Source organism: Gymnoscopelus microlampas, assembly GCF_963454915.1.
Source record: "Gymnoscopelus microlampas genome assembly, chromosome: 4".
Classification (NCBI taxonomy): Eukaryota; Metazoa; Chordata; class Actinopteri; order Myctophiformes; family Myctophidae; genus Gymnoscopelus; species Gymnoscopelus microlampas.
Genome location: NC_139941.1, coordinates 10,384,616 through 10,409,395, shown reverse-complemented (window position 1 = coordinate 10,409,395; position 24,780 = coordinate 10,384,616). Strand labels below are relative to the sequence as shown.

The 24,780-nt window shown below is 43.3% G+C and overlaps 1 protein-coding gene across 1 annotated transcript in view; it reads left to right on the top strand.

Moving 5' to 3' along the window:
- mamdc2a (MAM domain containing 2a) overlaps positions 1-24,780 on the top strand; it is a 39,182-nt gene that overhangs the window by 4,724 nt on the left and 9,678 nt on the right. The window contains exons 3-7 of the mRNA XM_084056075.1: positions 4,990-5,240; positions 6,126-6,210; positions 14,860-14,997; positions 16,122-16,378; positions 20,787-20,880. Coding sequence (XP_083912201.1) covers positions 4,990-5,240; positions 6,126-6,210; positions 14,860-14,997; positions 16,122-16,378; positions 20,787-20,880 — 825 coding nt within the window. The remainder of the gene's footprint in view (positions 1-4,989; positions 5,241-6,125; positions 6,211-14,859; positions 14,998-16,121; positions 16,379-20,786; positions 20,881-24,780) is intronic.

Here is a 24,780-nt window from a genome sequence, read left to right as displayed (position 1 = left end):
ATACTGTGATGTTTATTCCCATGATAAATGAATCCTCTTCTCTTCTCTTCTCTTCTCTTCTCTTCTCTTCTCTTCTCTTCTCTTCTCTTCTCTTCTCTTCTCTTCTCTTCTCTTCTCTTCTCTTCTCTTCTCTGCTCTTCTCCTATATTCTCTATCTTCTACCTCACTAATAGTGTAATAGTGAAATGTTTGGATGTGGAAAGTACAGTAATCTAGTGGGTCAAAGCTTGATAAAACCACACATATTCTCATTATTCAATAGAACTGTTATATAAATCATTGCACGCCCCCATCGCCCAGAAATGAATTACTGTAATTCACACTAATAGTTGTGTTACGTAAAACTAATAGTGGGATGTTTGCACACAGTCAAATCCAGTTAGAATTGTCTCTGTAAGATCAATTTTATCACTCTCAAGAGTTAAATTATCACCACATTTTACTGTGCATCTACCGCTAGTTTGGGGTCACATGTGTACAAAGTGTAACCAAATGTACCCTTACAGTATGGGTCCATTTGGTTACATTTGTACACTCTTAAATTAACATTGAGGATTTTGCCATGTATAGAGTAGGAATTGTAGTTATGTAAGAACAAGGCTTACGTAACAAGTAGCTAGTCTGTCTCTTCCTTTATATGTTTTTCCTTCCTATATGTTACAGCTACTGACAGTAAAAAAACACTTTACACATGTCTCCCCCCTTTTCCGTTCGCTTCATCGGCTCCTGGTTTCTGCCTGCACCAGTACACAGCACTGATGTTGGCCTACAAGGCAACCAAAGGCATGGCCCCTCCATACCTTCAAGACATGATCCAACCCTATAAAACCGTCCCGCTCACTTAGATCAGCTAACACAGGAATGCTGTACGAGCCTTTCCTAAAACCTAAAACACCCTGGACTACTACGCTCCACATGTCCTCTAGACTTTTCTCTCTCCTGGCTCCCAAGCTGTGGAATAAACCCCCCAGTGCGGTCAGAATTGCAGACTCACAATTTTCCACTGTAGTCTGTAGCAAAACCCCGAAAGATCAGGTTTTTGCTGTCCAGGCACCTAGGCTCTGGAACAGGAGGAGTTAAAGTTAGCAACATCAGTGCCTTCGCTTGAATCACTTCTGAAGACATACCTCTATGTCAAGTGTTTTTGCTTTGTTTGCCGTTCTTAACTTGTTCTGTAAAGCACTTTGTATCGTTGTTTCAAAAAGCTCTATACAAATACATTCATTATCATTATCTTCAGACTCTGCCTCACCTCCTAGCACTCACCTCTTCAGACTCCACCTCACCCCCTAGCACACCTCTTCAGACTCCACCTAACCCCCTAGCACTAGACTTTCCTCTTTAGACTCTACCTCACCCCCTAGCACTTCTCTCTCCTTCTTTTGTTAGACTAGTAGATTATAGTATGCAGATATATCTTAGTTTACTTGTTCTCGTGTTTTGTTACTTAGATTTGACCACAAATGTACAGCATGTCATTCAGATAGCATGTTGTTTTAGACCGATACTAGGTTCATTGTTTACCTGGGATCCTACTTTTTTGTTTAGTTTAGTTTCTTTGAGGCACTACATAGTTCTCTCTAGTCTGCACTCTACTTATGTGACTATTTGCCTGGCTGCTTGTTGACTAGAGTGCATGATTACTCTGCTCATTCGGATCTCACACTTGTAAATTGTAAATTGTAAAAACAGGACGCTATTTTGGGTCTCTTCTATTCTGTTGGGTTGAGTCATCCTTTTAACAGCTGTGTGGAAGATATTAGTCAGCCTGTGGTGGATGACAGTCAGCTAATATATCTGTAGATCCTCTGTTCTTTGTCAGATAACACACACACACACACACACACACACACACACACACACACACACACACACACACACACACACACACACACACACACACACACACACACACACACACACACACACACACACACACACACACACACACACACACGTTAGGGTCAACTAACAGACACAGACGCTGACACAGCATGTTTTAAGGGGGTTTGTAAGTTAAAGGTGATTGGTAGCCTTAGTTACAGCTTGTTTTGTCATCATTTTAGCTTTGTGCTGACCTTGCTGTTTTGAGAGCATTAGCAGACCCAGAGCAGAGGGACATAGTCCCTAATGTCCCCACGCATACACGTTCCTCCAAAACATTCCCATTTCCAACTTGTCACATAAAGCCGTCAGGGCTAACTGCCCGACCCATGGCAGGTTTTTGGTCTATGCCAATCCCAATTTTGGAGAGTCCTAGACCACGTTTACAGATCTTTTGACCCATATTATAAATTATGTCAGTCTCTGTAGGAGCTATATTAAAAAAATGGCAAAAAATGGCGTACTGGTGGCGCTATAGAAGGCCAATGTAAAAAGGGTGGAATTTCTTCCTCGCCCATGTGGGAATGTGCGTGCAGAGTTTCCCGGCAATCGGACGCATTTTGTTAAAAACTTGCCACTCCTGCAAACAAAATCTGTAGGAATAATACTTTTTTTGTTGTTGCAAAAATCGCCTCTTGGTGGCGCTATGACAGGCCGATGTGAAAGATTTGGGACAGAGGTTCTGCTCTGTTATCCAGGGAGTGTGTGTGCACAGCTTCCCGTTGATTGGGCCAACGGTGCCGGAGATTAGCTGCTCACAGACGGACGGACGGACCCACGGACGGACGGGGTGCACAACATAGTCTTGGCCAGTGGCCAACGGCCACGCCTTCGGCCTGCCAGAGAGAACAATAGGCTCTATGCACAGCAGCCATATTGGAAAGAAATTGGGCCTCTTCCTTCACAGGTTTTTACCAATGATTCTAATGAAGGCTCTGTTCCATTTAATGTAGCACAGTGGTTCTCAAACCTTTTAATTTTAAGGACCCCCATAACTCTGAGAGAGTACAAATGGACCCGTAACCCGTAAGGGTCCGGAACCCCCCCCAAGGAACCATGAGGGTACCTGGTCTACACTCTGGTGCATCAGAGTGTTTCCAGTGAGCCAACATGCACAATATCAGCACTCTGACTCTGTTTGACCAGAATGGAACAGAGCCTTCATTAGTATCATTGGTAACACCTGCTGTGAAGGAAGTAAGAAGAGGCCCAATTTCATAGAGCCTACTGAAGTTTGGAAGTGGGATGATTTAAGCTGTCAGACCCCCGTGTCTAATAGAGTTGGGTGTGACTACACACCTGTTGTTCATCAATCTAAGCGCTGCACACAGGATAAATCAGCCATCCCCACACACATTCAAGGGAATGCTCTGTCATGACAGCACTTTACATCTGCTCTGTTGCTTGTAACATCTTGCCCTTCTCTGCAATACTGTTTGAAACATTGTCTGAGTGGCAGAGGAACCCCAGCAAAGCCACAGAGGTGGCGGGTGGCTGGTAAATATAAAACTTGATTTTACTGAACCAGTTAAGCCCTATTAAAACATTTTTGTAAATCAGCTATTTCTGAAAAAAACACTTTCCCAAAATAGGGAATGTGGTTAAAAGTTGGAAAGGGCGATCCACTTCCGACATATATTTATTTATGTATTTATTAAAATACATTGTGATATTTGGTTTTGTCCATGTCGCCTAGCCACAGCAGCTTTTTTCCAGTGCTGTAAGAAAGGTCCAGTACCCGGGTCTGCAGACTGTCATGACATCATCTTAGCTTGGGCTTGCAGATCATTTCCTGGCTGGTGGCTGCATGAGCTTCTGGGAGCATGTCTCTGGTTTACTCAAGGCCTTCTGTTGGCTCACCATGTGCACCGCTACACGTTGTGAGCTTGTCAGTGCTTGTCAAACTGACGCAAATCATGGTGGCAAAAAAAGTACCCACATTTTTTTAACACACACATTAGTCTCGCATAGCCATGATCGAATATGTCCACATATCTCCACCTATCATTCTGGATACATTTGAAGTCGCTGTATTGTGTGTGTGTGTGTGTGTGTGTGTGTGTGTGTGTGTGTGTGTGTGTGTGTGTGTGTGTGTGTGTGTGTGTGTGTGTGTGTGTGTGTGTGTGTGTGTGTGTGTGTGTGTGTGTGTGTGTGTGTGTGTGTGTGTGTGTGTGTGTGTGTGTGTGTGTGTGTGTGTGTGCAATTTCAACATACTAGACAAGTACAATTGCAAAGAACAAAATGGGCTCTGTAAGAAGAACCTGAACTGTACTGTGATCTCTCCTTCTTTAAATAAAGAAGGAGAGATCAACACTGCACTCTATTAGTTTTCTTTCATGTAAGTCCAAACCAGTTGTCCCCCAGTTCCATGTGGAACATCAAGTGAACCAAAACAAGCGCTCCTCAAAACAACTGCTTTGGGAATTGCTGGCATGCAAAATTGAGACTAGTGCGTTGGCATGCAGTTTGCATGCCAGCGCGCAGTCTCGTTTAAAATAAATCATGATTCTGTCCATTTTGAATAGCTTGTATACATGATTATTGTGCAATTGGCAGATTGTTGATAGTATTGACGTTGGTTCTCAGTTCATAAGGTACGTTTATAAATGGCAGTACAGCCCCCTACTCACTGTACCGTGTACATGTAAAAAATAGAAGCATGAATATATGAATCTGTCTATTATTTTGAATAGCTTAGTATTGAAAGCACAATAACATGGTATGTTTATACATTATGAAACACAATTTTATACATAATCATACAATATATGTTGTAGCCCCCCCCACCCTACGAGGTAGGGGGCTCCCTGCTCCATCTCCCCATCAGTTTGGGGGTCCCTGGCCTGAACATGTTGGAAGACCCCTTATGTACTGTTGAAGACCTAGAACGCATCTGTGTCACTTTAGATTTCTTTAGCTATTCAAAAATAGCAGATATACAAGCTCATAGCGCGGCGAGTGCCGCGCTATGAGCTTGTAGATCTGCTATTTTTGAAAAATCTTGGGAAAAAAAAAAGTTCGATTTTTTTCCAAAAACTGTTAGGATTTAGATTTTTTTTAAAGTATCGCCTCAGGTCTTATATGTCCATGTGTTTTTTTCTTCAGGACGTTTCATTACAACGGACTCCGGCTCTTTACACGGCCAGGACCGGGCGGTTCTGGTCAGTCCCGCTCTGGAGCACGTGGAGTGGAGCTGTCTGAGGCTGGTCTACCAGATCACGGGCTCCGGGTCCATCCAGGTCCACCTCAGGCCCGACGGAGACAACTTTGACCACAAGCTGTGGAGCGCCGGCAAGGCCTCTGACAGCTGGCTGATTGCCAGCATGGACCTGGCCAATGCCAGCCACCCTTACCAGGTGTGTAAAGACGACAGCGCAACAAAGTTCGGCCTGTATACTCTGTCTGATGGACAGGACTAGTGGTGGAAAAAGTACAAGTGCCAAAGTATTGGTATCGAAATGTACTTAAACTACCAAAAGTAGAAAGTACTCATTATGCAGAATATCACGTTTTTCAAGTTTTCAAATGCATAAAATGTATTAAAATCTTTTGAAAATAGCAGATCTATAAGCTCACAATGCGTCGCATCGCGAGCTTGTAGATCGGCTATTTTCAAATAGCCAAAGTATAGGGCTGAAGTGGTTAATGTATGTTTCGAAATAATAATAACAATCTACAACTAACTAAAGTTTTCAAATAATTGTAGTGGAGTAAAAGTACAATATTTGCCTCTGAGATGTAGTGGAGTAGAAGTAAAAGTACTGGAAATTGGCAATACTCCAGTAAAGTAAAAATATCTCAAAATTGTGTACTTGAGTAAATGTACTTAGTTACTTTACACCACTGGACAGGACAGGATAGACATTGTTTACTTGTGGTATTCGTTGTTGTCGGACAGAAACCACTTTTTGCGTTTTTTCGTAAATTTACGCCGTACTTGATCATACTACAGCGTCACACGAAAGCATCAAAAGCAGCAGATCTACAAGCTCGAAACGCGGCGCGAAGCGACGTGTTTCGAGCTTGTAGATCTGCTGCTTTTGATGCTTTTGAATTTCAATCCTGAAAAGTAACATTTTTGGACATATGAGGTTTCCGCCCGACAGAGAAATAATTCTACTTTTTTACTTGAGTAAAAACAAAAGTATTACTAGCCTACTTCCACCACGACTAAAACGTTATATGAACATTTTTAAGTAATCACACTTATTTGTATTTGTATTTGCGTGTGTCTGCTGTAGATTCTGATGGAGGGCCGGCCTGAAGATGAGCCAGGAAACAGCGTTGCCATTTTTGAAGTTCACATCGTCCCGGGCTACTGTATAGGTGAGTGAGGCCAGCCATTGCATCATGCACTATGCAACAGTAAAGTGTGAGTGTTCATTTATTGCTAAAAAGGGTACATTCTTGCACTTCGATAGTCAAAAGGAGCACTCAGGACTTTGCTATGCGGTGAATAATCTAAATCTGCAAAGTAACTAGTAGCAAAAGTTTTCCAATAATTGTATTGGAGTAAAAAGTACCGCTGATGTGTAGTGGAGTGGAAAATGAGAATACTCAAGTAAAGTAAAACTACCTCCAAAACATACAGTACTTGAGTATGTGTACGTAGTTACTTTCCACCGCTGGTTAAAAGTTGTGCACAGACTACAGCTGAGAGTCAGTTCATGGAGCCTTTCTGTGCCTGCATGAAAGGAAATATCTACCACACTGGACGAATACAGTACATGCATGAATGACATTATTGTTGCCAGTGAAAGCTCACGATTGACCCAGATCGTACAAGGGCACAAGACTCCCTACAGGAGCTATATCAACCACTACAAATAAAGGAATGTCTGTCATGGTCTGATCAATCGTAATATTATTTTGCCAGAAGTGAGTGCATCTGTGAAGTCTAGGCATCTCTCTCTCTCTCTCTCTCTCTCTCTCTTTCTCTCTCTCTCTCTGTCTCTGTCTCTTTCTCTTTCTCGGTCTCTCTCGGTCTGTCTGTCTCTCTCTCTGTCTGTCTGTCTCATGCACGCACGGACGGACGCACGCACGCACAAACACACAAGCACGAACACGTGAGCACACACACACACGGCTAAGTTTGCCCCAGAGACACTATGGTTCATGTACAGTATAGAATGAATAACACATGGGTTAAATGAATGTAAGTAAGACAACGGCACATGGAACTACAAGGTTGCCTACTACTGTGGAATGGGATTAAAAGAAAGGGCTGAGCTGTTTTTCGTGGAGAGTTTCGTTGGAACCAGAGAACAGGAGTTAGTTCTGATCAGTGGTGGATGAAGTAAAAGTATCAATACCACAGAACTACAAGCGTGTAGATCTGCTATTTTTGAGTAGGGATTATTTGGTTAATATAAGTTTTGCAATAATAATCTTACAGTAAAGTAACTAGTAATGTTTTCAAATAATTGTAGTGGAGTAAAAAGAACAACATTTGCTTCTGAGATGTAGTGGAGTCGAATGGGAAAATGGAAAGCCCCTCAAAACGTACAGTACTTGAGTAAATGTACTTAGTTACTTTCCCCACTGGTCAGCACTGGGGCAGCGAGGGTGTGTGTCTTTGGTCTGGTGGTTTTCAACCAGCCTGCAGTCTTTAAGACTGAAACGGACATGAACTCATTGCTTTGGGAAGGTAATGTTGTGTGTTACTGTAGTAACAAGAGAAAATAATTCTTAAATAGGTTGCGGTCGCAGTCCGGGAGGACTTTTAACCACGTGGCCAATGAGGAGCCATGCTTCTGCAGGCTTTTAACCACGTGGCCAATTAGGAGGCATGATTCTGCAGACTTTTAACCACGTGGCCAATGAGGAGCCATGTTTCTAGCAGGCTCACGGAGGCTGTGGTTCTGGAGCGGCCCCTGTATCTGGATGGTAGCAGCAGTGGTTCTCAAACCTTTTAATGTCAAGGACCACCACAAATGATATGTATTTGACCGCGGACCCCCATCTGAAAATGTTTTGTGCCAGAGGGACCCCCAGAAGCAAAGAGTTGAGTTAAAAATGTTGCTTTAAAAAATATACATACATTCAAAGATTTGACCACATGTTCACGATTTTTCAAAAATAGCAGATCTACAAGCTCAAGTGAGCTTGTTTATCGTCTATTTTTGAATAGCCAAAGTATAAAATAATGGTTAAAGTGGTTAAAATGTTTGTAACGCTATATTACCTAATTTAGCTGGGGACCCTTTGGTACCCCCCGCCTCCCGAAGGACCCCACTTTAAGAACTAACGGTATACACCAATTCCCAACCTGTGGGCCACGGCCCACTGGTGGACCGTGACGATATTGCAAGTGGGCCCCCAAATAATTGCAGATAAATAGAAACTCAAAGTAATACAAGTTTTTAGTTCAATTGATGCAAGCCGGAACACAATCGATTGACTGATGATTAAAATAAATATGGCTCTTGAAAATGCACGCGGCCCACCCACCCAACACTGCCGTGTTAAGTGGTCAGATGGGTGGGCTGAGAATGCCTTTTTTTGAGATTTTTCAAGTGGGCCCTGATCCAGAAAACGTTTGCAACCACAGAATCAGCCAAGATAATTTGGCGGTCAATACAAAGGAAATGAGCCTGGGTTATAATGTAGCTGTGCGTGGGTCGCACACCCAAAATAGCTCATTTACAAGCTTGTAGGTCTGCTACTGTATTTTTGGTTGGTGACACTGGCAAGCCACAAGCGAAGCCAAGTATAATTCAGGCTAGGGTGTAGTCCATTACGCAAGGGATAATTAATGGGTAGCCGGTCATTATTGATTAATAAATCCCGACAGGGTGATTAGGCACCGACGCGTAGCGGAGTAACAAAAAAACAAAGTATTTCCTTGCTTACGGCAATGAAAGTATTACTGTACATACTGTAAGTGTTGCGCTGGGCGGACATGGTCGGCTCGGAAAACAAGGAAGAGTTGATCAAATAGAATACATTTTTGGTTACTGCATCTATTTCTCGCTTCAAATCAATGTGTGTCACTTCGCACCACGTTTCGAGCTTGCGGATCTGCTACCTTTGATGCTTTTGCCTGACGCTGTAGTATGATAAAGTAGGGCGAAAAAAACAAAAACACAAACATAGGGAGATACAAGGTTTCTGCCCGATAGCAACGATATACATACAGTACAGTATTTCAGGGCTTGAGACCCAAGCTTATACAGGATACAAGATAAACGAGTGCTGCTGAAGAAAATGAAGTCCTGTCTGTCTTTATTTTTGGCCAGGTGTTTGCTGTGGGGTAAATTAACACCCTAATTGATCATACTACAGCGTCACACAAAAGTAGCAGATCCACAAGCTCGAGCTTTGATGGTTTTGAATTTGAATCCTGAAAAGTAACAATTTTGGACATATGAGGTTTCCACCCGACAGAGACGGTAGATTCGTAACACCAATAACAAGCATGCCTTTCGGAACTTGTGAGCGAAGTGGAAACGCGAAGCGGAACGGCTACGGGTTTTAAGTGGTTAAAACTGAAGGGTTCTTTATTGCAAACAGCGTGAATATTGTTCACTTAAGACCTTGTTTGTTCATGTCCTGGACGGTTCATTCTGACTTGAGTGCTGTCATTATATTGGTTTACTACCTGTACTCATTCCCCTGTCCGCTTTGAAAATAAATATGTTGGCTATTGTTGTAAATATCGCTTAAAATATCCTCATGACTGGGTCACGCTGCACTCGTTAACTTTTGTAAAGTAGAAGTACATACTGGACTTTTACTTGAGTGTGTTTTTTTGGCAGTGGTGTAAAGTAACTGAGTACATTTACTTCCGTGCTGTACTTAAGTACAATTTTGAGGTATTTGAGAACAAGCTCACAACGCACCGTATTGTGATGCTTTGTGAGCTTGTAGATCTGCTATTTTCAAAATATTTTAATACATTTTGAAAACCTGAAATGGGACATTCTGCATAATGAGCACTTTTACTTTTGGTACTTTAAGTATATTCTGATGCCAATATTTTACTTTTACTAAAGTAAATTCTGAATACCAGACTTTTTACTTGTAACAGAGTATTTCTACATTGCGGTATTGATACTTTTACTCAAGTATACAATGTGAGTACTTCTTCCACCACTGTTCTTTGGCCACTCTAGCCACCTTTGAGATGCTTTGTAATGCCTGATGCTCAGCTGTTGAAGGGAAGTGCGTTTTTTCTTCCATTGATAGGGAACAAAGGAGATCACAGCTGGTGGGTTGCGCGAGTGTTTTCAATTTAAGCGACATCTTTATTACAGTTTTCCAGATAAAGAACATTCCTGAGGCCGGTCTGAGGAGAGAGAGAGAGAGAGAGCCATCGCAGGGAGTTTGTGTGTGTGTGTGTGTGTGTGTGTGTGTGTGTGTGTGTGTGTGTGTGCGTGTGCGTGCGCATGTGCATGTGGTTTCTGTGTTTGTTCAAGTGGTTCCGTCTCTCAGGGTGTCAACAATCCTCTGTCTCTGAAGCGTATATCTCACCAGAGGTGGTTGTTTGGCCTCCAGCTGGAGGCGTGGGGGCAGGGGTGTATTTTCATCACATCAGTGCAGTGGTGGAAAAAGTACTCATACACATTTTTTACTTAAGTAAAAGTGTCAATACTGCAATTTAGCAATACTCTGTTACAAGTAAAAAACAAAAATGACTTGAGTAAAAGTACAAAATGTACTTAAAGTAGGTCTACCAAAAGTAGAAATGTACTCATTATGATAAAATATATACAAATCTTTTGAAAAGCTTGTAGATCTGCTATTTTCAAATGGCCGAAATGTATAGTTCTCACATTTTCAAGATTTTTCAAAAGTGTTAAAAAAAAGCAGATATACAAGCTCGCAGCGCTGCGAGCTTGTATATCTGCTTTTTTTTAATAGCCAATGCTAAAATCTAAAATGACACAAATGCTTTCCTGGTTTGAATGGGTTAAGTATAGTATCATACTCCTTGTAAAATAATACTCAACGCCGTGTGAAGTGAAAGTTGCCCTGTATTATAAATATTCTTTGAATACTGGAGTAGGCCTAATTGCTTTAAAAAAGTGCACATGACCAAATCCATTTTCTCCTCTATACCAATGCATCACTGTGTTGAAATGTAGAAATTCACACTCCCAGAAATGAGCTTGTAGCTGAGCTATTTTCACTATTTTGGAAATGGCTCTAAAGTGGTTTATTCGTAATGTATTGTTGCAAGTTGGGGTCCCCATGTTCCCTACCCAGAGGGACCATGTGGTCAGAGCCATGGTCACAAGTATACACAGAGATGATGGTTAGTTGATAGTTGGTATGGGAGGAGTCCCTCCACTCAGGCAGGATGTGGGCAGCAACACTCCCCACTCCCCAAACAACTGTATATTCAGGAGTTCCCAAACCTTTCCACACCAAGGACCCCCATTCCCCAAATAAATATGGAGATACCGTACAAGGTTTCTGCCCAACAGCAACAAATGATATATCTTTGCGTCATATAGGGTCACAAAAAGTATTACAATAGCAGATCTACAAGCTCAAAACGTGTCTTATCATGCCACGTTTTGAGCTTGTAGATCGGCTATTTTTGCTATTTGAATTTGAACCCTGAAAAGTAACCATTTTGGACAGATGATATTTCCACCCGACAGCACCTATTTTACAGGTTATATGATCTGTTAGCAATGTGTTATTGCAGTAATGTACAATTAAGTAAATTAACCTAATGGGATCAGACTCTTCCTCACCCAGGATTCTACCCAGCTCCTTATCCAGACCTCAGTCATCTCAAAGCTTGACTACTGTAACTCGCTCCTTACTGGCCTCCCGACATGCTCACTGAAGCCCCTCCAAATGATCCAGATTTTTGCAGCAAGCCTGGTCTTCAATCACCCAAAATATTCATTTTCCGTTCCCTTCATTGGCTTCCGGTTGCTGCCTGCACCCAGTAAAAACACTGATGTTGGCGTACAAGGCAACTAAGGGCATGGCACCTCCATATCTTCAAGGCATGATCCAACCTACAGCACCATTCCCGCTCACTTATATCAGCTAACAGGAATGTCGTGTTACTGTACGTGCCTTTCCTAGAACACCCTGGACAACACTCCACATATCCTAGACGTTTCTCTTTCCTGGCTCCCAAACTGTGGAATAAACTCCCCATTGCAGTCAGAACAGCACTCACCTCTTCAGACCCCTCTTCATCCTTTTCTTTTATGTAAAGTGACTTTGGGTACTTAGAAAAGCGCTATATAAATCTGAGCTATTATTACTATTATTGTTATTATTATCCCCATAGCACTCACTCTCATCGGACTCCACCTCACCCCCAGCCCTTAACTTTACTCGTATTCTTGATGCTAGTGTACGATGCATCCTAGGCTATCCTAGTTTCTTTGAGGCGCCACATTGTTCTCTCAGAATCAGAATCAGAATCAATCTTTATTGTTTTTTACAAGTAACGTACTTACGTACTTAGGCCTTTAAATTCCCTGAGGAACATAGGCCATTGATGAAACTCCTCCATCCCCTTTGGTCTTGTGCCCTCCGCTCCAGTTGTTGCCATGATAGCCCTTGCGCCTTCATCTCCTGCACTGTGGTTCTTCTCCAGGTGGCTCTAGGCCTTCCTCTCTTCCTCTTGCCTTGCGGGTTCCATGTTAGCGCCTGTTTAGTAATTGATTTATTGTGTCTTCGCAGTGTGTGACCTATCCAATTCCATTTCCTCCCCCCGATTTGTGTTCCTATTGTGTCCTGTCTAGTAAGGTCCCACAGGTTGGCATTGGAGTGTTGGGCCAGTATATTCCTAGGAGGCGTCGGAGGCAGCGGTTGAGGAATGTCTGTATTTTGTTGAGTATGATGGTTGTTATCTTCCAGGTTTCTGAACTGTAGAGTGGGGTGGATTTGACGTTTGAGTTGAATATTTGCAGTTTGGTCTTGCGTGAAATGTCTTTTGCTTTCCAGATTTTATTTAATATGTTCAATGTGGTCCTGGCTTTGCCTATTCTAGCACTGACATCCTCATCCGTACCTCCGTCCACCGCGATTATGCTTCCTACAGTAAGTATGTAAAACTGGTTACCTCCTCTAGCTGCTTTTGGTCCATGATTATTGGGGTGTTGTTCTTATTGTTGATCCGTATTACCTTAGTTTTTGTTGAGTTGATTTTAAGCCCAAGTGAAGCAGCTGCTGTCTCTAGTTTGCCTGATTTTTCCTGCATCTGTTGGTGTGTGTGTTCTAGGAGTGCTAAATCATCAGCAAAATCCAGGTCTTCCAACTGTTCGGTCAGGCTCCACTGTATGCCAGTTCGGCTATTGTTCGTTGCTTGTACGTTACAAGTAAGGTGGGTGAAATTCCTAGTTGTGCAGGCTCATCATTGCAGTTAAAAGATAGATAGTTATCTCATAGAGAGAGAGGAGAGGCATAAAGTGCATAATATATGACTAATACAATACTACAATACTATCTGCATAATGCAATAATGTGACTAAAGTGCAAAATAAATAAAATTCATGAATTTGATTATGACGTTGGAGCTGTGCGTGGCTGTACAGTCATATGTGTACAGGGAATAGAGGAGAGGGCTGAGCCCCCGGCCCTGAGGGGCTCCTTTGTTGAGGGTGAGGGGGTCCGACGTGATGTTACCCATTCTCACCACCTGACGGCGGCCCGACAGAAAGTCTAGAGTCGAGTGCAGACCCAGGTCTTTGAGCTTTGCGTCCAGTCTGGTTGGGATACACATCTGTTCTTCCCCTTGTCTAAGTGGGTGAGCGCAGAATGTACAGCCAAGTGCAACTGCATCGTCGGTTGATCTGTTTTGACGATAGGCCATGGGTCCAGCGTGGCAGGCGGCACGGAGCAGATGTAGTCTCTCACCAGTCTCTCAAAGCACTTGCTGAGGATCGGTGTAAGAGCGACCGGTCTCCAGTCATTGAGGCACGCCACCTTGCAGTGCTTGGGAATCTGGACCGCGATGGATGATTTAAAGCCGGAGGGGCACCACAGCTTGGAAGAGGGAGAGGTTGTCTGTGAACACTCCCGCCAGCTGGGCTGCGCATGGCTTTGAGCACGTGGCCTGGGATAACATCCGGGCCGGCGGCTTTGCGGGTATAGGCTCTATTCACAGCAGCCATATTATGTAGACATTCACAGGTGTTACCAATGATACTAATGACGGCTCTGTTCCATTCATGGTCAAACAGAGTCAGGGTGCTGATATTGTGCATGTTGGCTCACTGGAAACACTCTGCTACACCAGTGGGTCTAAAGTTGGGGTCCAGGGACCCTCATGGGCTTCCAAATGGCCCCTTACGGGTGTGTAACTCTGAGAGTGTACAAATGGAACCAAATGGACCCGTAAGGGTCCATTTGGTTCCATTTGTACACTCTCAGAGTTATGGGGCTCGTGGAAACCACTGTGCTACACTAAATGGAACAGAGCCTTCATTAGTGTCATTGGTAACACCTGTCAAGGAAGTGATAATATGGCTGCTGTGCATGGAGCCTATTCACCCGCTGGAAGGCTCTGCGCACGTCAGCCTCCGAGATGGTTAGAGGGTGGTGCAGGCAGTGGCTGCTTTGTGCTTCCGGACTCAAAACGGGCGTAGAAGTTGTTCAACTCGCCAGGGAGGGAGGGAGGGAGGGAGGCAGAGAGGGTCTCTGCAGACTCTCTGCAGATCTAGCTCTCCCTCTGTAGTCTGTAATATAGCACGCAGCCCCTGCCATGTACTCCTCACATCCCCACTCTCAAACTGGGCCTCCAGCTTGGTCGTGTATAGTCCCGCTTGGCTTTCCTGATGGTTCTCAGGGATGTCGCACTGGTGTCCTCCAGATTCACAGATCTGAAGGCGACGTTGCGCGCATGGAGAGCAGCTCGTACCTCGCTGTTAATCCATCCTCTGCATTCTATTTAACATCATGCCAGTGTCATGTCAGTATCATATGGTCAGTATCATGTCAGTATCATGTCAGTATCATGTCAGCATCATGTCAGGTGAATGTTCTGTGTTGTTGTTTCAGAGTGTAACTTCGAGGAGCATCACCTGTGTGGCTACAGCAACGACTGGAACCCTAATGTCAACTGGTACGTTGGTGGCAGTCTGGCACGAGACCCCCAGTCCAGTCTGCCTGACGACCACACCATGAGCAACATGAGAGGTACTCACGCACGCGCACACACGCACACGCAGACATGCACACACACACACACACACACACACACACACACACACACACACACACACACACACACACACACACACACACACACACACACACACACACACACACACACACACACGCATGTTTTATGATTTATGTCCACATAAGAGGGTACACATAAGTACAGAGAAACAAATTTACAAGGTGCTGTAAAAAGTAATGTCCGCAAATCCCGGACAAATACACAAACACCCCTCAGGCGCAATGTGTTGCCATATTTGGTTACAAATAATAGAAGAGACAGCACAGAAATGTGCAAGCTGTTTGTGGGGCACGCACACACAGTGACTCGTAACTAAAGTTTTCCCATGATTGAAGTGGAAAAAGTGCAATATTTTCCTCTGAGATGTAGTGGAGTAGAAGTATCTAAATTAAGCAAATGTACCTCAAAATTTTACTTACAGAAGATGTAACATTTGAGTATTTCAAAGCTCCTGCCATTGGCAATTCATGGGCAAATCAGTGGGAAATCCAAACCTGTGTCCTTTGACAGCAGTGGTGGAAAGTAACTAAGTACATTTACTCAAGTAATTTACTTAAATACAATTTTGAGGGCAAATATTGTACTTTTACTCCACTATAATGTTTTGAAAAATGTAGTTACTATTACAAAACCACTTCAGACCTACAGTATATATACTTTGGCAATTTGAAAATACAAGCCGATCTACAAGCTCACTCGCTTTGCGACTCGCTTTGCGACGCGCTTTGCGGCGCGTTTTTAGCTTGTAGATTGGCTATTTTCAAAGGATTTTCATTCATTTTCAAACTGTTTTAAAAACTGTTTTGAAAACTGAATGTATGTACTGAAATGGGACCTTTTGCATAATGAGTACTTTTAATCTTGGTACTTTACGTACATTTTGATGCCAATACTCTTGCACTTTCACTCAAGTAAATTTGTAAAACCGAACTTGTACTTGTAACGGACCATTTTCTACAATACGGTATTGATACTTTCACTTAAGTAAAAAAATGCGAGTGCCTGCTTCTTCCATCACTGTGTAAATGTACTTAATTCCCCCCCCACACTTCCTCTTCCCTCTTGCGATGTGTGTCAGGTCATTACATGTACGTGGACTCGGTGTACGCCAAGCGCTTCCAGGAGGTGGCCAAGTTGACCTCGCCCATGACCACGGTGCCCGTGGCGGGCTGCCTGTCCTTCTACTACCAGCGGGACCAGGAGCGGGGGAACATCTTCTCGCTGTTCACCAGGGACCAGCTGGGACACTACGAGGAGGTCTGGAGGCCCGACGTCTACTCCACGTCCAGCTGGACGCCGGTGGCCGTGGACATCAAGGCCCCGCACCCCCTGGAGGTCAGAGTCCGGTATTGCAGTTGTGTGTTCTCTTGTGAACGTTTGGATTGCAGTGTGGTTCTCAAACTTCTTTTATTCAAGGACCCCCCCCCCGTAACTCTGAGAGTGTATAAATCAGTGGTGGAAAAAGTACTCAAATGTTTTACTTAAGTGTGAGTATCAGTACCGCAATGTAGTACTCGGTTACGAGTAAAAGTCCGGAATTCCAAATTTACTTGAGTAGAAGTACAAAAGTATTGGTATCAAAATATACTTAAAGTACAAAAGTAAAAGTACAAATTTTTCAGAATGTCCCATTTCACAAGTTTTCAAATGTATACAAATCTTTTGAAAATCGCAGATCTACAAGCTCACAATGCGTTGCATCGCGACGCATTGTGAGCTTGTAGATCGGCTATTTTCAAATGGCCGAAATGCATATAGGGCTGAAGTGGGTAATGTATGTTTTGTAATAATAATCAAAATCTACAAAGTAACTAGTAACGAAAGTTTTCAAATAATTGTAGTGGAGTAAAAGTACAATATTTGCCTCTGAGATGTAGTGGAGTAGAAGTAAAAGTACTGAAAATTGGAAATAAGCCCGTAAAGTAAAAATACCTCAATAAATGTACTTAGTTACTTTACCCCGCTGGATTCAAGGACCCCCGTAACTCTGAGAGTGTATGACTGGAACCAAACTCTGAGAGTTAGAGTTTGGTTCCATTTGCACACTCTCAGAGTTACAGACCTATAAGGGTTTATTTGGAACCGCATTCCTAAGCCAATAATTGAATGACCGGCAGGAAGAGGTTCCGGTAGGCGACACAAGGAGTCTCCTTTGTGTCGCCTACCGGAACCGCTGCCTACCGGTCCGCTGGTCATCAAATTATTGGCTTAGGAATGTGTCAAAAACAGTTTCCATGGGGTGACTACTGGGTGAACTATCCCTTTAAATGAAATATGTTAAAAGCGTCTTCCGTGAGTGCGGATTATTTCTTAAGCCGTGAGTCTACTCTAGTCTGCACCCGTCCTTCATTCTGTGAGTTCCTGTCGGCAGAGCACGCAATGTGTGGGACTTAAGTTAAGTTCTCTGAATGTCTGCCATGTTACTGATGCACACTGACAGACACACCCACCTGGAAACGTCTCTCATGTGCCTCGTCAAGACGTAGGAAATAACCGGATCTATTTTTTTGGAAAGTTTTACCAGGCAGCTATGAACGTGTCACGTTGCTTGTTGCACGGACTCAGTGGTTCCCAAACTTTTTAACTCAAGACCCAAAAGAGAGATTAGACGTCTCCCCGGGACCCAAACTAGTGAAAATAGTCGATCTAGATCGGCTTTTTTCACTACATCTTAAAAAAAATAAATCAAATTAATGGAATGTCTTAGATTTGTTTTAATTATTTATTAAATTATTTTGAAAAATCATTGTGTTTTTTATTTTTATAATAATTAGTACTCGCGACCCATAAAAATGTGTCCGCGACCCACAAATGGGTTCCGACCCAGTGTTTGGGAACCAGTACTCCAACGTGCTGCTTTATAACGCATTAGCCCCAACATTGATCCCTTAGTTTCACATACTGTACATAACTACTACACATGAATACATGATGACACAGTCCATACTGTAGATATAAACTAAACATAGTTATAGAGCAAACTCTCTCTCTCTCTCTCTCTCTCTCTCTCTCTCTCTCTCTCTCTCTCTCTCTCTCTCTCTCTCTCGAACACACACCCATTAAGAGTTCACTCACTCTCTCACTCTCAGCTCACACTAGCACAGTAAAATCTTCAGCGGTCGTTTATTAATTTGCAACTCAGAGCATACATCACGTAACCAAGTGTAACAATTACGTAATCCATTTCAATTGGTGCCGTGGTGTAAATAAATGTAATTTACATTTACAACACAAAGCCAGTCATGGTGGAACACCCACTGTGTGGGTGAGACCGCGGGGGAAGTCAAGTAACGTCAAGCACCGCAGTCATTTTGATTACATCATGTAGATCGAGCTTAAGTGATTCATTAATGAGGTCAACCACAGTGTTGTAATAGGCTCTATGCACAGCAGTCACATTGGAAAGAAATTACTTCCTTACTTCCTTCACAGGTGTTACCAATGATACTAATGAAGGCTCTGTTCCATTCTGGTCAAACAGAGTCAGGGTTTTGATATTGTGCATGTTGACTCACTGGAAACACCTGAATTGGAATACGATTATAAGGTTTCATTTATACTTAGTTGCACGTGGTGTCAACATTCAAGATTAACATTTTTATTGTTACATAATCATTAACCTCTTATCTCCATAGTCTAACTTTTTTTTTTTTTCTGTACATTACAGCATCACAAAAACGTATAAAAAATTGCATATGTACAAGCTTGAAATAAGGCGTGAAGCGACACATTTTGAGCTATTTATGCTATTTCACCCCTTTCGGATGCTATCAATGCATTGAATGGGACATTATCACCTTTTATCAGACCATTGAATGGGCGAAGTAGGCGACATACTGACCACCCGCGATTTATTAGACCATTCATTGGATGTTATCAAGACTGACGGAGATGACTTAAAAAGTTCATTTTCGGTTTTGGTTTCGGACCATGACGGAGGCGCGCAGTCTCAAGCGAACTAACATTTTGAACATGCGGTTTCCACCCGGCAGAGACGAATTATAAGGTTTCAGTTACATTTCGTTGCACGTGGTGTCAACATTCAAGATTCACTATTTTTATTGTTACTCTTATGTACAAGTGCATAAGAGTAAAACACTGCTTTTTGGGGAAGTGCTGCAACATGTTATGAGCTTGCAGATCTGCTATTTTTGGCGCAGGACACCGGCGCGCAACTACTGTAAATATAAATCAGACTTTAGTAGCCTAGTGTTTGGCTGTAAACCCCGAGTTTTCTTTTAAGCGAAACCGTCCAATCCTGTGTGTGTGTGTGTGTGTACACACTCTGCTGTCTTGGAGGAACTCCAGCTGTGGCACACACACATTCCAGCAGCTTTATTTATGTTGGTGACACACACACAAGCGTGTGCGCGCCCTCATACACACACACAGACACACACTCCTCCATGTGTTTCCATTGGGCTCTCACATGAATATGGTTGCTTGGGACTCTCAGTACCATTTCCTTTACAGTCTCCTCGCCTGCCAAAACACCCTCCCAGCAACCCCCCCCCCCCCCCCCGCCCCTCCCTCCCGCCCTCCTTGCTGTCTGTCTGTCTGTCTGTCTGTCTGTCTGTCTGTCTGTCTGTCTGTCTGTCTGCAGTGGAAGGAGCTGTTATATAACAACCGCCCACCTACCGGCCTCCATGAAGTCACCGCACCACTCTGGAAAAGACAGCGTATATACTGTAGCTCCATGCTCCAATTAACTGACCCAAATTCAAAGTTTACCTTGAACTTACTACACTTTGTGTGTGTGTGTGTGTGTGTGTGTGTGTGTGTGTGTGTGTGTGTGTGTGTGTGTGTGTGTGTGTGTGTGTGTGTGTGTGTGTGTGTGTGTGTGTGTGTGTGTGTGTGTGTGTGTGTGTGTGTGTGTGTGTGTGTGTGTGTGTGTGTGTGTGTGTGTGTGTGTGTGTGCGTGCGTGCGTGCGTGCGCGCGCGCGCGCGCGCGCGTGCTGTCTGTGTGTACCACAAGATACTACTGCTGATAATACTGTGAATACAATTGACTGTTTCATTAACACCCATTAGGTACTGAGGCAAAAATCTAAAATGACACGGATGCTTTCCCGGTTTTAATGGGTTACAGTGAAGCCTAAAGTGTCTCTTCACCCATTTCTAACCTTAATTTTTACCTTAATTGGTCCTCACTAATGCTCATTATAAGATGGCAGCATATCTATGTACTCACTCGTTGTCTCATTGGTGGGCTGAGGATATTTCAGAAACCTGCCAGCGTGTGTGCGTGCGTGCGTGCGTGCGTGTGTGCGTGCGTGTGCGCGTGCGTGCATGCGACCATTTTGGAAGTGGGTTGTACATTCGACCTTAGTCTGGCATTCCTTACCAAGGTGCTAAACTACCAACGTCTTAAGGATGCTATTAAACAGCTGGTTACAAATGTGTAACGGCTTGTGTTCATATTTGGAAGCCTCGGTAATGTCCGCTAATTAGTTACGAGAGGCCTGCAGATTGCAGGCATGCCCAAGCCAAGAGCTAAGACATTGGCTAAATTCTGTTCAGTGTCTGTGATAATTGGTAGTCGCCACATATGGAGGAGACGATGCTTCCTGTATCCTGAAACACTTATTGTTGTGCATCAAGAATTTCTTGTTAAATGTGAAATTTAAAGATGTTAAATAACACAGGCTCTGTGTGTCTGTTGTTGTTGTGTGCGTGCGTGCGCGCGCGCGTGTGTGTGTGTGTGTGTGTGTGTGCGTGTGTGCGTGTGTGCGTGTGTTCACAGCTTGTGTATGAGGTAGCGTTTAACAGTGCCAGAGGAGGATACGTAGCAGTCGATGACATCTCCTTCTCTCCAGAGTTCTGTCACTCAGAGACAGGTGAGGGGGCAGCTGCATTTTTCAAATATCAAATTGAACTTTATTATAGGCTGCGTCATTGCAGGAACTGGAATCTATAAAAGACTGATACGTTTTAGGTGATAAAGATGCCATACAGCTTCTCAATCTTGATTACTGTCACATCTACACCCGCTAGTTTAAAACTTTCTTTTGTTTTAGTTTAAAACTTTGTTTGAACCCATTAAAACCCTGAGTCCAATTCTACAAATGCCCTCTAAATCAGTATAGTTTTCAACATTTCCATGCCAAGGACCCCCAAATGATGTATTTGGGCCGCGGACCCCCTTATCTGAAAATGTTTTGTACCAGGGACCCCCCCCAGAAGAAAAGATTTATGTTAAACAATTCAAAATTATTCAAGATTTTTCAAACACTTTTAAGATTTTTAAAAAATGTAAAAAAAATAGTATACGTACAAGCTCGTGCCGTGCTGCGAGCTTGTACATCTGCTATTTGAGAATCACTGTTCTAAATGTTTTGAAAAACTTATGTTGCTATTTAGCTAAAATCTAAAAAGAAACAGAAGCTTTCCCAGTTTTAAGGGGTTAAATATTCTGTAAGTTCCAGTTCTACTGAAGTCTGTTCCATTCGACCGTGCGATAGCCTCCGCTCTCCCCTACTTCTTATGTATTTATTTATTCCATTTTCAGATGAAAAAGGTGCCCTAGGCAGCGCTTTCTTCTTCATAAAAGCTGCCTGTGTGAATAAGCCCCAGTGGCCTGTATCATTGGTTCTCAAATTGGGGTCCGGGGACCTTCAGGGGTCCTTGGGGGGGGGTACCAGGGGGTCCGCAGCAAAATGTGTTAATATAGCGTCACAATCATTTTAACCACTTTAACTATATGGTATACTTTGGCTATTAAAAATAGCAGATATACAAGCTAATAGCGCGGCACAGAGTGCCGCGCTATGAACTTGTAGATCTGCTATTTTGGAAAAATCATGATTTTTTTTGCAAATCTTTGAATATATATATTATTAAAGTGAACAAATTTAACTCAAATCTTTGCTTCTGGGGGTCACTGTCACAAAACATGAGATGGGGGTCCGCAGCCAAATATGTATCATTTTGGGGGTCCTTGACATGAAACATTTTTCGAACCGCTGCCCTAGGCAGCGCTTTCTTCTTCATAAAAGCTGCCTGTGTGAATAAGCCCCAGTGGCCTACATATAAATATCGGTCAGGCTGTACTTGAGAGCAGGACTGATTTGTTCCTGACCTGTTGTTTTGCCAGGTAACATTCCAGGGAGAAACTCTGTGAACTCGGCATGTGTTCTGTCCACAGGTGTTACTGTGGTAGAGCCTGGATCAGTGATTCAGTGAATCAGTGATGTGGGCCGGGGGCCCCCAGATGACAGTGAAGTGACAATTTAAGGGCTTTTAAGATCTTTTTAATACCTAAAAAGAAGAATTAAAAGAAGACCATTACTGCATTAAACAAAAACTGGTCTAACATACACAAAAGGCAAGAAATAAATAAATAGCCGATCTACAAGCTCAATATACAATATTTATCTGTGGAACCGAGTCCATCTAAATGTAATGCCTCAACTCCTACATTCCAAGTGCTTATCAGGGCGGGGGGTCCCCAGTTCAAATATGATTCTTTTGGGGGGGGGTCACGGCCTGAAAAGGTTGAGAACCACTGACCTAGATCAGTGGTTCCCAGCCTTTTCTGGGTCAGCGCCCCACTTGACAATCTCAAAAGTGGGCCCACCCATCTGACCCCTTAACACGGCAGCCGAGGCCAAGCCTGTTTATTTTTTGCGGCTTTCCTGCTTTTATTTGGATAGTAAGAGTGGCAACTGGCAAGTGACAGGAAATGGGGAGAGAGAGAGAGACGTGGAGTGACACGCAGCAAAGGTTGTCGGGCTCGGGAATTGAACCCGTAACCCAGGCTGCATTAGAGTTAATAAGTGGTCCACCAGGCCATCGGCGCCCAGAGCATGTACATTTTAATTAAGCAATATTACACGAGAGGGTGTGCTTTACCGTCATTATTGTCACGCCAGTGATGCGGTCAGGAACGAGGCGCAGCCGAGTTCCACCAGCATCACTGAAGTGCCAATAATGTAAGGTAAAGCACACCCTCGAGTGTAATATTGCGATTATACAACAGTTACCAACAAAACACATCCAAATGTATTCATATTGTGGGGCAATTCATAATAAAAATGTTTCGCTATTATGTTTCCCTGTAAAGAGAAGAGTTTATTTGACTGAGACAAAATAGTCCCTGTAGCAGCACAACACAGCTTTGGCACAACACAGCTGATTCCAGTAGGCTATATGCTCCGTCGTACGAAGGTATCACACGGTGAAAATAGCCGATCTACAAGCTCACAACGCGACGCGTTGTGAGCTTGTAGATCGGCTATTTTCACCGTGCGATACCTTCGTACGAATCAAAATTAACTAGAAAAAGTGCTCCTCGGAGCACAACTCTCCGCTGTTGGGAATGTTGGGAATGTTCTATCTGTATAAGTGTCCTATCCGTCCTGTCTGTATAAGTGTCCTATCCGTCCTGTCTGTATAAGTGTCCTATCCCTCCTGTCTGTATAAGTGTCCTATCCGTCCTGTCTATGTAAGTGTCCTATCCGTCCTGTCTGTGTAAGTGTCCTATCCGTCCTGTCTGTGTAAGTGTCCTATCCAATTGTTACAGTATCCGCCATTTCTCAACCATTTCGTGATTGTTCCTGTCTTACCTCACTCTTACCAGACTTGTGTTGGGAATGTTGGGAATGTTCTAATTCTTATGTTCTAACTGTCCTATCCATCCTGTCTGTATAAGTGTCCGATCCGTCCTGTCTGTATAAGTGTCCTATCCGTCTATATAAGTGTCCTATCCGTCTTGTCTGTATAAGTGTCCTATCCGTCCTGTCTATGTAAGTGTCCTATCCCTCCTGTCTGTGTAAGTGTCCTATCCCTCCTGTCTGTAAAAGTGTCCTATCCGTCTTGTCTGTATACTGTAAGTGTCCTATCCGTCCTGTCTGTATACTGTAAGTGTCCTATCCGTCCTGTCTGTGTAAGTGTCATATCCCTCCTGTCTATGTAAGTGTCCTATCCGTCCTGTCTGTGTAAGTGTTCTATCCGTCCTGTCTGTATAAGTGTCCTATCCGTCCTGTCTGTATAAGTGTCCTATCCGTCCTGTCTGTATAAGTGTCCTATCCGTCCTGTCTGTGTACTGTAAGTGTCCTATCCGTCTGTGTAAGTGTCATATCCCTCCTGTCTATATAAGTGTCCTATCTGTCCTATCTGCCAATTATGTATCAGCCATGCAGGCATTTCGTGATGGTTCCTGTCTTACCTCACTTTGACAGTGGCAAAGACACTGTCAAAGTGACGCCATGTATTTATACAGTATTTCACCGTATTGTCACGTGTCACGTGAGGCTTGACCAATCGGTGTGTCATATTTAGAAAGTGAAAACAATACTCTCCTGCGGAGAGTAATAATAACAACATAGTCCATTTTGCGTAGCTGTTTGTTCTCCGGTGGCAGCGGTGGGTCAGGATACTCTCTGTTTGTTTTCGTACCGTGGGACAGCGTGACGTCACAGCACAGCTGTGCCATATATGGTCTAAGCAGGCACGGACTGCAGTGCGGAGTGATTTATTAATGTGATTCGGCCCGTGCTATGATGCTGGTTTGAAGCACGGCTTGAAAGCTATTTCAACCAATCAGATTGCTTGGTCGGAACTACCTGTTGTATAATGATCAATCAATCCATTGGGTTCTGGCTAACTAACGTGGTATACTTTAAGTTCCTGTCAGCATCACAATGAAAAAGTAGTAATACTATGACATTCTTATTTACATAATTGTTTTTATTATTTTTAAAGGGATAGTTCAGCCCCAAAATGACTTGTTTTCTATT